The 17404-nt window shown below is 39.3% G+C and overlaps 1 protein-coding gene and 1 long non-coding RNA gene across 6 annotated transcripts; one reads left to right on the forward strand and one right to left on the reverse strand.

Annotated features, from left to right (window-relative positions):
• Window positions 1-1183: 1183 nt before the first annotated feature.
• On the reverse strand, window positions 1184-1682 carry LOC117191369. The gene is made up of 2 exons (XR_004474035.1): window positions 1591-1682; window positions 1184-1459 (listed from the first exon to the last, which is right to left on the reverse strand). It is a non-coding gene; the product is annotated as an uncharacterized LOC117191369 (long non-coding RNA).
• On the forward strand, window positions 1448-17345 carry LOC117191358 (myosin heavy chain, non-muscle-like). 5 transcript variants are annotated; one of them, XR_004474021.1, is made up of 3 exons: window positions 1448-2193; window positions 3044-3329; window positions 4139-4345. XR_004474021.1 is itself a non-coding variant. In XM_033396253.1 (2 exons), the coding sequence occupies exons 1-2, from the start codon at window positions 3198-3200 to the stop codon at window positions 5632-5634; spliced, it is 186 nt and encodes a 61-aa protein (XP_033252144.1). In that variant the 5' UTR covers window positions 2837-3197; the 3' UTR covers window positions 5635-5675. The 5 variants fall into 5 exon arrangements, 2 of the variants coding, with proteins under 2 accessions (XP_033252144.1, XP_033252143.1); XR_004474020.1 differs by lacking the exons at window positions 1448-2193; window positions 4139-4345 and adding an exon at window positions 17306-17345 and having other exon boundaries at window positions 2837-3329; XR_004474019.1 differs by lacking the exons at window positions 1448-2193; window positions 4139-4345 and adding an exon at window positions 4475-4904 and having other exon boundaries at window positions 2837-3329.
• Window positions 17346-17404: the final 59 nt, after the last annotated feature.

Consider the following 17404-nt stretch of genomic DNA (forward strand, 5'->3'; position numbering starts at 1 on the left):
TGGTTTATTTTAAATACTTGCTTTTATTTGATTTTGCCCAAAGGTCAAACAAATAAAACGTAAGAGATTATCTATATAATGTGTTTGTACAAAAATTGTGTGTACACACTTGCAACCATGGTCGATCTATCGGCCTAGCCCGCCAGATTCGAATCTATCCTTCTTCGTTCTAATCTGTGCGCCCAAAAGTACGCTGACCGCAATTGCCAAAACTATGCATCGTGGTATAGCCGCTCTATATAACGAATGACCCTTTTATATCTTTATTATCATATTGCTGATTTTGCATTGCTTTATATGAATATAAAACTTGATCAAAATGGAAAGACATGATGCGAGATGTGGATGCGATGCGAAGTAAAGCAACTAAAATTTTGTTGTAATGATTAGCTCAGTACGATGAGAAGGTGGGTCGGCGGAACGTGTATATACGTTTCACAAGAAAAGTCACAAGTGCAAAAAGATTGACACACAACTCTATTTAACTTTTGACAGATGTCAGAAACAATCCCAAATAAGACACCTGCGTTCGTGGAAAAAGCTATCACCACTAGGTGAAAAAAGGTTATTGTGCTGAAACAGCTCCAAAATGAAAACTACGAAGTGCACGATATCTACAACCTGGGAATGGGTAGAAAGTACGGTCAATATTCTATTCTATTTTTTCCAGACCGTTTTCCACCGTCTACTTCGTCAGTTCGCCCTCGTCTGTACCGTCAGCTAGTGTTGGCTCGGTGCAGATTATAAATGTTTATAGAATTTTAATAAAAAAATGGAATATTTTGTTGAATAAAATAAAGATAAAAAAGAAATAGCAAGAGAGAAATAAGAAGCAAAGGAGGCGAAGGAGAATTGATTCAATAAAAAAAAAGGTACAGAGGAAGTGCACCAGACCACCGACTGTTTCGTCTACAATCCGGCCTGTTGCCTCGACGCCTATCCGGCTTCTGAATGCTGCGATGCCGAAATTAATAAATGCAGTTGCTGATTTACTATGTATATAACAAGGTCGAAATAATTATAGTCATAAAATCAAAATCAAAATCAACAGAAATAAAATGTAAAAACATTTTGTTTAGCTTTATAACATTGTAATTTAAAAAAAAAGCGCCGATAAGTTGCGCTTATCGCACAAAAATACCGATATTTTTTCGCAAGCCTGGAGGGATTTTTCATCGCAACACTGTCCATTTCATTACGTTTTATTTCTGACCTTCTTTGCTCAAACCTTATTTTAGGCACAATAAAATTAAATTAAGCATTTAAAGCTAGCTAATCTTCTAGAAAATTGATTCATCTATCGGATAAAATTATGTTTTGAGGACTGAAGGTCTTAGCTAATCTTAAGTCGAATTAAGTCAGCATGATTCGTGATTAAATATTTTTATAGCACTTTAGGTGAAAAATATCGTGGTCTTTTTTTATCTTTTTTATCAGACGGTCAGACTTCTGCTCTCTTCTGAAACGAAAAAATGAGTCGTTATTTTTTAATGGGCCTTAAAAACGGGTATGGACAACAAACAAAAACAGCCAAGGCAAATTGCAAGGTTCGTACGAACCTTACCTCGGCGTTGTTGACAAACAATATACCTTGAAGTCAAAAGGGTGACTTTATCCTTTTATCCTCTTTTTTCTCGTTTTTATAAGCAAAAATTCCATGTAGGTAACAAAAGGGGTTGATGAATTATTCGTCTAATAATTTTAATGTGTCATATTGATAAATCGTTCACTCTTTCTTGCGACGAAAAATTGAGTCGTAATTTAAAATGGGCTATAAAAAAGGGTAAGGACAAGGGGCAAAAACAGCCAAGACAAATGTCGAGGTTCGCGTGTGATGAAAATATTAAGCAAAAGTGGATTTCAGCTTGCATGCGGTTGCATTTTCAGGGCCGTTTTGCCTGCTGTTCATACCCTTTTTTTTCTTCCATTATGTGTATATATATACTGAATATATACTGAAAATATACTGAATGCGAGTACGCGTTGACAATAAATCGAAAACTATAGAGGTGCTACCGTTAAAATCGTTAAAAGTCAAACCCAAACACACAGACAACGCGAAGACCACGAAGCAAGTGGATAGTGGAGTAGGCAAAAGTGAAAGAGAAAATAGAGAGAACGCGAAACGTAACGCAACAAGGCAATAAACAGTGAGTAAAGCAACCGCTGAAACGACGTGCGACGCGTCGAAATGTGAGTTCCTGCGTGTTTGTGTGTGTGTGTGTGCATGTGTGTGTTGGTGCGCTGAAAGTGCAGCTGTCGCTTGAAACAAATAAAACCGCACAATTTCCATATAAAAAGACATTGCAAGACGCAGCTTGCCAGCAATATATCAATAAATCGGTAGTGCGAGAAAACAGCGAAAACCGAAGGCGAGGAGCAAGCGCGACAAGAAAAAATAAAATGCATGTAGAATAATTTTAACGCCCAAAAGTCTCCGGTCTGTCGGCGACGCTGACGCTGATGTCGATGCCAACGCCGACGCCGCTTGTTGAAACAAATGCATCGAAATACGTGCATTTCGGTGAAAATTGAGTTGAATATGCACAAATGCAGTGCTGACAAAGTGAAACGAGAGAATAAAAAACAATATTAATGTGCAAAATATGCGGAAAACTGCTTTGAAATGTGGAGAGCGCAGAACAGCGGTACACAAAAGAAGGAAAGAGAGAAGGGAGAAAAGGAATGGAATGATGGCCGCTTATACCTGCTCTGCTTCGAAAAAGAAACCGAAACCAGCCACCAAAAATGTTTGCTGCCGGCTCTGCCGCTGCTCCTGCTGCACTCTTCGGAATGCAAACTGGTTAATGGTTCATTTCTAGACACAGCCGGCTTGAGCAACTGTGGCCATATTTTTTCTTCTTTTGCGCTCTTCCCTTTTGAAACTGTTCTCGCCACCTCCGTTCTGTGCCGCTCTTCTAAGATAAAGAGCGCGCGTCTCGAGATAAATGCGAAAAATATTGTATCTCAATGGCCGCGGTGTTTCCGATGTGAAAATTAAACGAAACCGTATTCATTATTTTGTGTTTGTTCTGCTCAACAGAAAAGTGTGTATTAAAAAACCTCAATAGCACCCACATTACGACGAGAAAACTCAAACGACAAAACCATAGTTGAATTGAGTGAGAATAATATATATATATATATATATATATATATATATAGAGAGAGAGAGAGAGAGTAAATACACCGCTACAATGTCGGAAGAAGTAGATCGCAACGATCCCGAGCTGAAATACCTTTCGGTGGAACGGAACCAATACAATGATCCGGCCACACAGGCGGAATGGACACAGAAGCGCCTGGTCTGGGTGCCCCACGAGAATCAAGTGAGTTCTACTGAAGAACCCTTGCCCACATATTCCTCCTGCATATTCGCACATTCATTTCTCTGCTGAAATCATCAGCGTTAAAAGATGCCACAGTTCTTCAAGTTGGTCAAAAACCAAATCAATTTGCCGCTAAAAGGGTTTTGCACAACATTTTCCAATTTGCATATCGCAGCCACACTCTGACTCACTCACACCAAACAAAAGAGAACGAAAGAGCGGGAGAGCAGGGTCAGGGATCCAGCGAGAGCGAGGCAAAACAAGTTTGTAATCTCTGTCCCTGTATTAGTGTTGAGATATGTTCTGCATGTGTGTGTTTGTGTGTGTGTGTGAGTACTGCCTCTAGCTACCCTGCAGTACGGGTCATTAATGACTCAGCTGCTGACACGTCGATGACCGCGTCACTACCCCCGATGACATAGTCGATGACCGGCCATACGCTGAGCTGATGACATTAACATGGAGATGTCCTAGGGCATAATCGATGACATTGTCATCGAGCATTGCCGAAAAATCATGACTTAATAAGCGATGATTTTTCACGATTTTTTGGCTTAAATCATCGCTTATTAAATGCATGATTTTTGCCTAAAGATCATGCACATAATAAGCGATGATTTTTACCTAAAAATCATGCATTTTATAGGTGATGATTTTTACCTAAATATCATGCACTTAATAAGTGATGATTTGTCACGTAAAATCATGCATTTAATATAAAAAGTAATACATTGTAATTGTTTATTTTTCCAATTATTTTTATTTATTATTATTCATTATTGTCTGCTTTGTATTTTTTTTCTCTTGAGGTCTTCTGAAAATGACTATTCTTAATGTTGTGAAAAGCCTTCCGAATCACTTTTTCTGCTGGCTCGTCGGGTATTTTCATCTTCACCGCCGCTGAAATAATTTTTTATTATTTTATAAATTTTTTACCCTCGGAAATATACCAAAATATACCGCATTTTCAAAATATACCGTAAATTTACTGACGAACTCAAGCTCTATAATCCATATTCCTCGTTTTTGATATTCCGTGGAATATTAATAGCTATCTATATCTCTCAGCCCTACCCACATAATTTTATACGATTTATGCATCAATTTTTTACTAACTGGCTTACTCTAAATACTTGCTTTTGCAGCAGAGACTAAATTTTTGCCTGGGATGACAAACATTTTCTCAATTCTATAATATCCTTTCCTAGGGTATGCATTGTTGCTTGCATTTTTCCGCAACATGGAACGCGATTATTGCTTTCCGCCAATGAAAATTATGGCAGGAAACGGCTGCGACAGAATGTCAGGATGCGTCGTGTTAATATTCCCCAATAATTGGTAATATTCACCCTAAGTCGATGTCCAAATATAGTAATTTAAGAACATAATTTAAAAGTATGGAATGGGACTCATTGTTGTCAACCGGTTATTACCGATTCAAATAAATACTGAAATATACGGTATTATTTTCAAAATATACCGACGTATTTTTGATATTCTGGCGAATATTACTAGCTAAATAGAACACTCAGGCCTGCCCACATAATTTTATCCGACTAATGAATAAATTTTCTACTCGACTGGTTTATTTTAAATACTTGCTTTTATTTGATTTTGCCCAAAGGTCAAACAAATAAAACGTAAGAGATTATCTATATAATGTGTTTGTACAAAAATTGTGTGTACACACTTGCAACCATGGTCGATCTATCGGCCTAGCCCGCCAGATTCGAATCTATCCTTCTTCGTTCTAATCTGTGCGCCCAAAAGTACGCTGACCGCAATTGCCAAAACTATGCATCGTGGTATAGCCGCTCTATATAACGAATGACCCTTTTATATCTTTATTATCACATTACTAATTTTGCATTGCTTTATATGAATATAAAACTTGATCAAAATGGAAAGACATGATGCGAGATGTGGATGCGATGCGAAGTAAAGCAACTAAAATTTTGTTGTAATGATTAGCTCAGTACGATGAGAAGGTGGGTCGGCGGAACGTGTATATACGTTTCACAAGAAAAGTCACAAGTGCAAAAAGATTGACACACAACTCTATTTAACTTTTGACAGATGTCAGAAACAATCCCAAATAAGACACCTGCGTTCGTGGAAAAAGCTATCACCACTAGGTGAAAAAAGGTTATTGTGCTGAAACAGCTCCAAAATGAAAACTACGAAGTGCACGATATCTACAACCTGGGAATGGGTAGAAAGTACGGTCAATATTCTATTCTATTTTTTCCAGACCGTTTTCCACCGTCTACTTCGTCAGTTCGCCCTCGTCTGTACCGTCAGCTAGTGTTGGCTCGGTGCAGATTATAAATGTTTATAGAATTTTAACTGGGTCTTCTGGGGGTCTTCCTTCTTTGGTTTAGCTGATAGTTTCACTTTCTTTGTGTTTTGGTTTGGTTGGTTTTGTTTAAAAACTTTGGTTGTTTTGGTTTTTTTTGTATTTTTGAATTGTCTTGATTAGCTTTTGTATTTATTTGTATTTTGTATTGTATTTGTATTTGTTATTGTATTGTATATTGTATTTATTTTTGCACACCCTAAGCTCCGGTTTGTTTCCTTTTTATCTCACTTTTTCTTATCTTATAGCTCACAGTCACTCCGCGGTTTTATATCTGAAGGATTTATTCCATTAATTAATTGTCCTTCGGGTTTCAACACGACGCAACACTTTTATTATTCGGTGCTTTTTATACAACGTCGCCCCACGTTGGGCGCCAATTAAATAACTGCGGTAGCGGATTGTGTTTTTAAAAAGTTTTTATTTTACTTCTAACTTCACTGATATAGATTTAAGTAGAGGGTCACAAAGGATTCCGGGCAAAGGGTTTGCGCGATCTTAATTTTTAGCTCGACTTTGCGGTGTCGCTTCTGGATCAAGACTCACTTGAACTTTCTGATCTTTGCATCGTTGATCCCTTTCGGGAATAGTTTTTCTATAAACATTTCAATTGATTTCGCCATCCCGAGTATTGGATTTCGTCATCCAAAGAGAGAACTGTAAAATGCCTAAAGTGCAGGATCTGCAGGAAGCCGGGAGTGAGATTGTTTATGAGAAGCCGGGTGTGGGCAAACATCGGTTTTCCATTTAGGCGAGTGTCAAAGATTGGGATTGCGGCGGGAGCCCATGAGATTGTACATCTTAGAAATCAATTAGGCGGAGGCCCATGATTGAAATTGTTTTCGTTTTGGAAAGCCAAAGATTGTTTACAACTCTTATAAGAGCTCAATAGAATTGGGTACGTTAACTTGTATGGTTTTGGTATTTACTCACCGATAGTATTATAAGAAATACCAATGTACTCGATATGCCAACACACATTTATTCGAATACGACGATCAAGAAGGAAGAACGTTTACAGATATTTTGTTGCTATACGATACGGACCGATAAATATCACATAATTCCGCGTCTAGTTTCCTGATTTCAACATGTATAAAAATAAAAATAAAATAATTGTAAGGCAACATATATTAACCCTAACCGATCGAGATATTATACTGCAATTAGTTTTATGCGATATTATACTGCGATAGGTTTTATGCGATATTATACTGCGATAAGTCTGAGGCGAGTTATTCGACGATCGACAAAAATAGAGAAAAGAGAGAAATAAGTTAATAAGAGTAACCCAAGAATCGCGCCAAGATGGATAAAAAGATAGATTCAGAAATGCATAAATTGTCGTGTTTCGATGAGGACATAAAGGAACTCAATCTGTTCGAGCCTTATCAGGACATAGAGGAAGATATGTTCGAGCCGTCACAATTGTCGTGTTTCGATGAGGACATAAATGAACTTAATCTGTTGGAGCCGTCGCAATTGTCGTGTTTCGATGAGGACATAAATGAACTCAATCTGTTCGAGCCGTATCAGGACAAAGAGGCAGAGGAACATCTGCCGTGTGGACCGCTGGACCGGCTGGTTAGTACATTGCCTATGGATGTTGACGACGACACTGAAGGTGAGTAGATTGTGGCAATTACATTAGAGCAGGTGAATCAGACTTTTCTTCCTCCAGGTATCGTCGGTAACGATGATCTGGTCAACGATATTGGTCGCCTTCAAGCGAGCAATGAATTGTACAAAGGTACAGGCCCCCGAAAATCTGGTAACGGACGCATTGGAAGAACTGAAAATGCAAGGAAACATAATGAATGGACGCATTAACATGACTGTAAATTTACAGAAACTAAGCGACTCAGAATTTTCCATTTACATGGATGAGTATCACATGCCGTGGTACCAATATGCAAAAAAAGTACCGGTACATAAATGGAAAATTCTTGCAGTCGCTGCAATCCCAATTAACGGGAATGAAATTCATTATTTGTATTTCCACATTTGTCCCGTTTCCAAAACATCTGCACTAGGCAGGAATGCGGTCAAGGAAGGACTCGATTTAGTATTGAGGGAGGTTGAGAGTGGGGGCTTGTCAAGTCAACTGTTGGCAGTTGGATCCGACCACTGCTTGGCAAATTTCATGCCGTGCAAAAGTGTAAGGGAAAAATTCCCCATATTGGGGATCTGCCCCACCTCAAAAAGGTTATCCTAAAAAATGATATACATGAGGATGTGTTGTTGTCAAATATGTATGTCTAGGAATACAGGAAAGAAAATTACAAGAGTACCTTTGAGGCTACGAAGTCGGTAGACAACTTGCCCGACTACCTAATGTCTGATAAAGTTAAAGCAATCATTAAAAATGAAATAATGAACTTATTACGCGCTGTTGAAAAACATTTCGAATTTAGAAACGAACCAATATGTTTTAACAACATGAACAGCAATACCTTCGAGGAACGTGGCAAGCATTTATCAACAATTTTTATAAACATAATGAAAGTATCGTTTAAAGAAGATTTCAACAGAAACCCAGTATATTATGCTACAACTGTAGTGTTCATGGCTCTCCTAATAATGGACCAAAAAATTAAATTATTAAATAAGACGTTAGAAAATATTTTGTAGTATGTAGTATAATTATATTAATTTTAATAATAATAAAAATAATAATGATAATAATTTGTTTTTTATTTTATTTATTTTATGTAGTATGTATTATACATGTACTATACATAATTAATGTATTTTCAGCTGTAGAATGTAGAATATTTTCAGCCTGTACAAGATTTTCAGCTGTAGAATGTTGAATATTTCAGCCTGTACAAGATTTTCAGCTGTAGAAGCCTGTAAAAGATTTTCAGCTGTAGAATGTAGAATATTTTCAGCCTGTACAAGATTTTCAGCTGTAGAATGTAGAAAATTTCAGCCTGTACAAGATTTTCAGCTGTAGAAGCCTGTACAAGATTTTTAGCTGTAGTGTTCAATTTTTGTTTGTTGTTTGATTGATTTTTGAATTGATTGTTGTTGTTTGATTGATTTTGTTGTTCTGAAGGCTTGATCCACCGGTGACCAGGGACGCAGGATGGCTCTAAGCTATAGTATTTATTGTACGAGTAATAATCAACTAGCACAGCACTAGCATTTAACCCGTATTCAGAGCAGACTGTAAGTTTAAGTTAGTCTGAAATTGTTTTTATTAACATACGAATAATGAAATTGAACAAAACCCTTAATAATTTGTTGTCAGTAAGTAAGTAGTATATAATGGTTATATAGACAGTAAATATTGTATAAACGAATATCTTTACTGTATGTACCATTTTGTACCAGAGTAAATATTTTGTAATTGCAAATGTTAGATTTATGCATTCTTGAATTTTCATTTCTTTTTCTTTTCATTTTAATAGTTTTATTATCTTTAATTGGTTTTCTGTTTTCTGTTTTCGTTTTGCTTTTTTTTGCATTTGATATGATTTGGCTCAAAATGTGTGTGTTGTTTACGCACATATTATGGTTAATGGTTCTTAATCTTGTTCGTTACTCTTTTATTACCTTTTTGTATATCTTTTGTTTTATAAATTAATCTTTAGCTAAGCTGAGGAGCGTAGCGTATCGGATCAAATCAATCAAAAGTTGATGGGTCTAAGGGGCTAGCTAACGAGGCAGTCAATGGCAATGGCAATGGAAATCCAAATGGAAATTTATGCAAATCATGCGGCAAAACTAAAAAAAAAACTAAACTAAAAACGCAGAATCATAGACGAGGGGGAACGTTGTGAGTTGCTGCGGACACCGCAACTCTACAGTTATACCCGATACTAAGTCAGTATGGCTCCCCTCCGGCAGACGCCTCTACAGAAAATCAGTCTGAGTGTGACCTCGGGCGCTGCGTAGCCACTGCAAATTGATTTGTTCCTTTTGGCTATAAAAATTATCTGATCTAAACCAGATTCAGCAATCTGATAGATATGGTCGTTATCTATGATTCTGCGTTTTTAGTTTTCTCGAATGTGTAATATTGTGGATGCAACAGATTTTCGTCCTCTGTGGGGGCGGAAGGGGGTGGGGCGAAATTCTGAGATATACGTTTTATAGTGAGATCTAACAGAAGTGCGGATACCAAATTTGGTTACTCTAGCCTTAATAGTCTCTGAGATTTGTGGATGCCACAGATTTTCGTCCTTTGTGGGGCGGAAGGCGGTGTGGCGAAATTTTGACACAAAACGGTCAAGGTCCGATATCACAGGAGTGTGGATACCAAATTTGGTTGCTTTAGCTCTAATTTATTTATTTATTTATTAAATTAACAAATTATCTGTTAATAATGGTACTTAGTTACTAAAGGCGGAAAAAGATAAGTTAAAAGTTAGCTAAATTTAAATGATTATAAATATTGCATGCAATTAGTTTAAGAGACAGTTCAGGGGATAGGGTTTGACAGAGGGAGTTATAATTATGGCATAAAACCCTAAAAGGTTCATGATCAGCGTAATTAGACCTACATATGGGTAGACGGATAGGCCTAAAAGTACGGGTAGGTCTGGATGGAACGGCCAAGTCAATCTGACCCAAGACAGTTTGGGAGTCAACAGTCCCAAGAAGGAGCTTGTGCACGAACATTACGCCATTGCATATTCTGCGATGGTGCAACGACGGCAGGTCAATAAGATTTAGCCTAGACCGGTAGGGTGGCAAGATTCTACCCGAGTCCCAGTTAAAGTTCCGAAGGGCAAAAATTAAAAATTGCTTTTGCACGGATTCAATAACAGCCTGCTGCTCTTTATACTGCGGGCTCCACACACAAGAACAATACTCCAATAAAGGACGTACTAACGAGATGTACAGTTGTTTCGTAACGTACGGGTCGTCAAACTCCTTGGACCAACGCTTGATGAACGCTAAAACACCCTTAGCTTTATTTACAGTTGCAGCTATATGGGTGTTGAAACACATCTTATGATCAAAAAGGACTCCGAGGTCATTTGAACTCGAAATTCGCTCAAGGACATGATTTCCTAGAACATATGAGACAAAATGAGGAGCGCGACGATAAAATGTCATAAGTTTGCATTTGGAAAGGTTCAGAAAAAGAAGATTAGTTAAACACCACAATAGTAGTTCACTTAGATCAAGTTGAAGGCGTGTGTGCAAATACCAATCAGAGTAAGAAAGACAGATTTTGACAGCATCAGCATACATTAGTGTAGTAGAGTATGTTATAACTTGAGGAAGGTCGTTCACAAATAAAATAAACAGAAGCGGGCCCAGATGACTTCCCTGTGGCACACCTGAAGTAACATTAACAGTATTTGACAACACGTTAGAAAACAAAACACGTTGAGTACGGTTAGAGAGATAGGACAAAATCCAATCTAGAAGATTCGTTGGGAACCCTAATAAAGAGAGCTTTTGAATAAGCAGAGCGTGGTTCACAGAATCGAATGCCTTGCTGAAGTCCGTAAAAACTACATCCGTCTGCAAACCAATTTGAAAACACCGGTGGATTAGGTTAGAAAACTCAAGAAGGTTAGTCGATGTTGAACGATGTCTGAAAAAACCGTGTTGCGACGGAGATATCAAGCTGCAACAAAGATGTTGCAGTTGCCGGGTGACCAGGAACTCAAGAAGCTTCGGGATGGCGGAAAGCTTTGCGATACCACGATAGTTTTCAATGTTTGATCTTGAACCTTTTTTGTGAAGCGGAATGATGTAGGACTCATTCCAAATTACTGGGAGACAAGACTGTTCCAAGGAGAGGTTGAAGAGAAAGGTCAAGGGTTTGCAAAGGGACTGGGCACAGTGTTTTAAGATGAAACTTGGTACCTTATCTGGACCCGCATAAAACGATATGTCCATAGATGACAAACCTTCCAGAACAACGCTTTCCTCGAAAAAGGGCAGAAAAATGCTGCTAGCTTGAGGTAGCTGGTACGGATACGGAGTGGATGCGTTGTAAATATGAGACGAGTACGTTGTTTGGAAAAAGTTAGCGAATAAATTTGCAATACCAACAGCAGAAGGTTCTGTTTTGTTCTGGTAATGAAGGGACGGAGGAAAAACGTTTGACTTGCGCTTAGAATTAACGAACGAATAGAATTTTTTAGGATCACTACGAAAGTTTCTACTACATTGTGAAAGGTAATGATTATAACACTGACTATTGACGGCAAGGAACAGAGAGCGAGCGGAGGGGTATAGAGCTAAGGCCAACGTGGAGCCCGAGTTCTGGTACTTTTTATAGAGCCGGGATTTATTATTTTTTAAGTATGACAAATACTTGGAGAACCAGGGAGGCTTGGACGATACAGGTACAGTGATATCTGGAACAAACGTATTAAGGGCGGAGTAAATAGAACTATAAAACGAGTTAACAGTTGCATCTATGTTCGGTAATGAATAAAGAAACGACCAATCAACACGCGAGAGATGTAGATCTAAATCAATAAAGTTTGTTTTGCTAAAACACTTTATGTGACAAGGAGCCATGGAACTGTCAGCACCTCCAGATTGTGTACACTCCAGTGATATCAACAAAGTTGGATGGTAAGGATCTTCAGGGAGAGATATTGGGCTTGCTCTAGATACAGTAGCAAGAGAACCATCGTTAACAAAAACGAGGTCAAGAAGTCTGTCCCTAATGTTTTTAGCGGCATTAATTTGGACAAGGGAAATATCCGTTAGCCCATTGATAAAGTCATTATGGCAATTGGGAAACAACAGGTTAGCGTCATTACAAGGCAGCCAAGAAAGAAATGGGAGGTTAAAGTCCCCCATGACAATAATTCGATCATTGCACCCTAGTGTAGAAACAACATTATTAATTGCTGAAAGGTGGTGTAATTAAAGCTCATCATCAGACCTGGGAGGAATGTAAGAGCAGGTTAAATAGAAAAATGCGGAGCCAACACGAACTTTGACTGCAACAAATTCAATTCCATGAATGTTATTGAATGGGAATAACTCAGATGAGAAAACAGATTTAACTGCAATCAGAACCCCACCTGCTAAAGATGGGCGGTCCATTCTATAAATAGTGTAACTATCAATGAAAATTTCGTGATCATTGACAGAGGAGTTAAGCCAGGTTTCGGTAAACGCGATGGCATCGAAATCAAAGGACGCGCTATTAGTATGAATTTGACGCAATTTTCCCAGCAAACTGCGAACGTTCTGATAGTGCATCAAAATAGTACATCAGTTTTTTGGAGCATGTTCGGTAATTCTTGGATTCGAGTTCGAATTCCTTTGAGAAGGAACTCATGCACAATTGTATGCTCAGGCCTTATTGACGGTTCTAGAGAACAGGATAGTAAAGAATCAGGGAGAAGAATTTTAAAGGATGATATGTTGCGCTTATGTTTAAATGTAAATTTAGTCACAACTATATCTACAGGCGAAGTGTTAAGTTTAGCGGCAAGATGTTGTTTAACATCCTCCGTTGTAGCCTCAGGAATAAGACGAGAAACAAATATTGCTTTCCGAGGGACCACTGCTTTAAGTTGAAGTCCCGAGCGAGATCGAGATGGTGGAGCCACTCCTAAAAGAGATCTCGGTACAAGGGCAGAGGAATTGGCAGCAATGGCTGTAGCAGGAATTGGAGTAGGAATTGGAGCAGGAATTGGCAACACGTCGTCAGCAACCAGCACACCCGCACTAGGAGCACTCACCGCGTCAGAAGTGACGGCCACAGAAACTGCAGGGATGGGATTGATGCTGTTGGGGAGTTGGGTGCTCGAAGGAAGCACATTGCTCGGTGTAAAGAACTCCGGAGCCACCGTTGGCGGATTTACAGACAACGGCGTGGCATGACTACACGGAAATGCTTCCGATGGATGAAGGTGGGAGGCAGGCGTACCAATCGGATTAGGTTGCAAGAGATTGGTATCATTATGCGGAATTTTCCGTCCAGGCGATTCGCTCAAGAGTTTGAGCCCAAGAAACTGTGATTCTAGGGCAAGAAATTTCTCGTTGAGAGCCACAAATTGTTTCCGGACATCCAGAAACCCAGTTCGAGTCTGTCTCATAAATGTGCGCATTTCGGCCTCAATCTCCCGACAAGCCAGACATGACCAAGACAGGCCCATGCGTTTCGAGATCAGATCATTCAGCCGGCCAAAATTTCCACCACCAGCACATTTTATGTGGGCAAAATTGTCGCACAGCCAGCAGCTAAGAAATGAATCACCAATGATAACACCACCGAATTCAGATTTCTTTACACTACAAACGATTGCCATTATTGACAGCAGTAGAATCACTGTGCACGAATAATAAGAGAACGGAGTGAGATCGCAGGTAAAGTAGGAGAGCAGAAAGCAGAGCGAGCCAGACAATCAGCTGCAGCGGCAATAATTCAAAGCAGATGATCCAACTAAGTGCAGAAAACGAGCAGTAAACTCACCAAAGCAGAGACACAAAAGAAAAGTCCACAGAGAGGGAGAGTATAGGCAATCCAGAGAGAGTGAGAGCAACAATGCGAGCAGCCCGCTTATGCTCACGAGAGTGTGGGCGATGCAAGCGCTGATGCGCGAGAACAGTGCACACCGAAGAAGCGATAACGAATAGCAGACTGGGCAAAAAACAATAACAAATTGCCTGCACGAGTCCGATGTGTTACGTTGCAATATTGAATTTATATTAAACACTTGTTTACAAACAAAACACTGGTGGTTAACACAAAGTAGAATCAAATTAAAGAGATGCGATAATAAATCAAAACAAAGACACAACAATGTTGTATGATATTTAGGCAAAGGGCGGAGAATGCGGGAGCAAGAAAAAAAAACACAACCGGCTTAAGCAAGAGCTAGAAGCGAATGAATGGGTTCTGAGATCCTTGAACTCATATTTTGCAATTGGCAAAACCGACCATGAAACCTGTGTGTTAGAGAGAGACAGAGCGGGAAAGAATGAAATTGTTTTCTTGATTCTGGCTATAATAATTATACGATCTGGTTCAGAATTTGCCCTCTAGAAGATATAGTCATCTTCTACGATTCTGCGTTTTTGGTTTTCTCGTATCGTCGAAATTGTGGATGCCACAGATTTTCGCCCTTTGTGGGGGCGGAAGTGGGCGGGGCAAAGTTTTGAAATTTTCTTGTAGCAGTGACATATCACAGAAGTCTGGATCCAAAACATCGTTGCTATAGCTCTTATAGTCTTTGTGCACTAGGTGCTGAAGGGGACGGACAGACGGACGGACGGACAGACGGACAGACAGACATGGCTCAATCGACTTGGCTATTGATGCTGATCAAGAATATATATACTTTATGGGGTCGGAAACGATTCCTTCTGGACGTTACACACATCCACTTTTACCACAAATCTAATATACCCCAATACTGATTTTGAGTATCGGGTATAATAATGCCATAAATTGGATAAACAATCCAAGCACAGTTTGCCAAAAAACAGACTTTATGGACAAGCAATTAAGTTTAGTGTTTACTCTGCTCTCCTCCTCCCACGCAGCTAGAGGGTCTCTCGAAGGGAAGGGTATGGTAAAATATCATGTGAGAATGTTATTGCAGTGTAAGAAAGTACGTATATAGTATAAATTATTGACAGACGATCGGAGAAACGCGGCTGATCCTGTGCAGCTGGACATATACATATTCAGTTTATCGCGTTAAAAACTTTACATTAATCACGTCTGTCCCCCTTCTACTTACTCTTTCCGAAGTGTTGTCATTTGCTGATTTCACTTTTGCAGCTGCACCAACACAAAGAACTTTAGTAGAGGATTCGGTGTGCAACTCAGAGCCAATTTTGTTGGGCAATTTCCTAGGCTCCAGCTCTCTCAGTCTCCAAATTCCAGATGTTCCCACAGACAGAAAGAAGAACAGGGCTGAAAGGTTTATAAATATAAATTCACTCAAAGAAAAAATGAGAAGTCGAAACAGTTTTCGAATCGCGAATGAAGATAATCTCATTATTATTTTTCTTTTAAAACTAGTAATAATGTCGTTGGACTCCCTTTCCTTTGTGACACACTTTATTCTCAAATTCCAGAGTGATACGAGTACTTTTTTTTTTACCAGTGTTATAGTATATACATATGTGAGCTCCAAGAGAAGGGGGAATAAAATTCCACTCCAGACTCCGTATACTCTGTGATTTCGACTGGTTTCCGTAGATGAAGCAAATGTTTAAGAGTTTAAGGGCAATTTGTGTTTTCCGAACCTTTTCGCAATAAGTATAGATTACCTTGACTACATCAATATTTCTGAAAGTAGTGCTCTTAATTGCTAGGGTCAGATGCGACTGAGAGAGGAGTTGCTCACTTTTGAAATCGTTTGCTGTTAAGTTTTCTGTTAATTATTGTGATATTACGCCATTCTGTCAACCGATGTCTTAGTAAGACTTTGGGTCGAGCATCAGCTTGGACAAACAATGAAGTTGTTTGTCAATTGCTTGGGCAAATACTCGTACGCAGGTGGAAAAACAAATACCAGAATGGGGAAAAAGGGCCAATTAAGGAAGGTGATTGTGCGATTCTGTTTATCTTATCAACGACAAATTTTGACCCCATGGGCGTCATTTACAATCCTCAATTTGTTTGCATACTAAAGCAACATTAGCCGAAGAGCTACCTACAAAAGAGAAGACGATGTTTCCTGATTCCCAATTCGTAGGCTATTGATAAACAATCAGTGGGGAATATTCAAATTAGCCAGGTCTCATGTGTGATTAGCCGATTTCTCACACATTTCAAGCATCAAAGCAGACAGCAGACAGAACGGAACAGAACAGAACAGAACACAACAGAGCGGAGAAGACGTTGAGCTGACGGCTGGAGGGATCAGATCCCACAGAAGAAGCCGCCTTGAAATTTACGAAAAGAGCCGCCTATAAATCGCAAGATTTCAGCACTGCCCAGGGCTTTATCTAAAGCTCCATTCGGAACAGTATTCAAAGCATAAAGCGTAACCAATTGATTGCTAATTGATATTGATGTGTCGATTATTTTATGATTTTTCTTTATGATCGTTAAATTTTGATATACCAAAAAGCGAGCGAGATCGAACACCAAACTTGATTCAAATTTGTAGATCACTTTGAACAATCAAGCCACTCCCTGAGTACTTCTCAGGCCTTGTCTTACCTTGTCTTCAGTTGGATTGTTATAATTTAATAACTACACGGGAGGGCAAATTAAGTCTGTAGTACCACAAAAACCACTTAAAGACGCTTTCTTTAATTGCCCCCAAAACGAAGATTTGGTTTTTATTTTTCGAGAAACCTGTGGGGTAGCTTTCGGCTGCGGATGTGGCTGTGACTGTGGCTCTGACTGTGGCTCTGCCTCCAGCTGCTGGCCAGCTCCATGGACAGACAGTCATCTGTGTGAAAATCATCGTAGCATGAAGCTTTGTCAAATACCGTTTGTTGCGGGGGTCGGTCCACTCTCATGCTTTTGTTTCGGCCATTTCAAGGTCTGTTGGGTCAGACCTCCCTCCATTGACCAGAGCAGAGCTCTAACAATGCGGGTTCTGGCATCATTTTCATAGAAACGGCATTAGAAGTTACTCATACGCAGCGTGGGTTGGATAAGATTAACGAAAGCCCACATAGACATAGCTCATCCTCCCCATTCTCACTTGACTCTTTGCAGACAGCAGAATGAGCTCTAACAACTGCGGTTTCATCGATCCGCAGGGCCAGTTGAGCGCAGCCCTCGCTAATCGGGACATACGGGAATTCCACACTGCCC

The sequence above is a fragment of the Drosophila miranda genome (assembly GCF_003369915.1).
Source record: "Drosophila miranda strain MSH22 chromosome Y unlocalized genomic scaffold, D.miranda_PacBio2.1 Contig_Y1_pilon, whole genome shotgun sequence".
Classification (NCBI taxonomy): domain Eukaryota; kingdom Metazoa; phylum Arthropoda; class Insecta; order Diptera; family Drosophilidae; genus Drosophila; species Drosophila miranda.

Excerpts from the sequence above, each read along its gene's own strand:
- LOC117191358 (XM_033396252.1), top strand. The coding sequence starts at position 3,198 with ATGTCGGAAGAAGTAGATCGCAACGATCCCGAGCTGAAATACCTTTCG. Across the intron at positions 3,330-4,537 it reads GGGTGCCCCACGAGAATCAA|GGTATGCATTGTTGCTTGCA; the intron begins GTGAGTTCTACT and ends ATCCTTTCCTAG.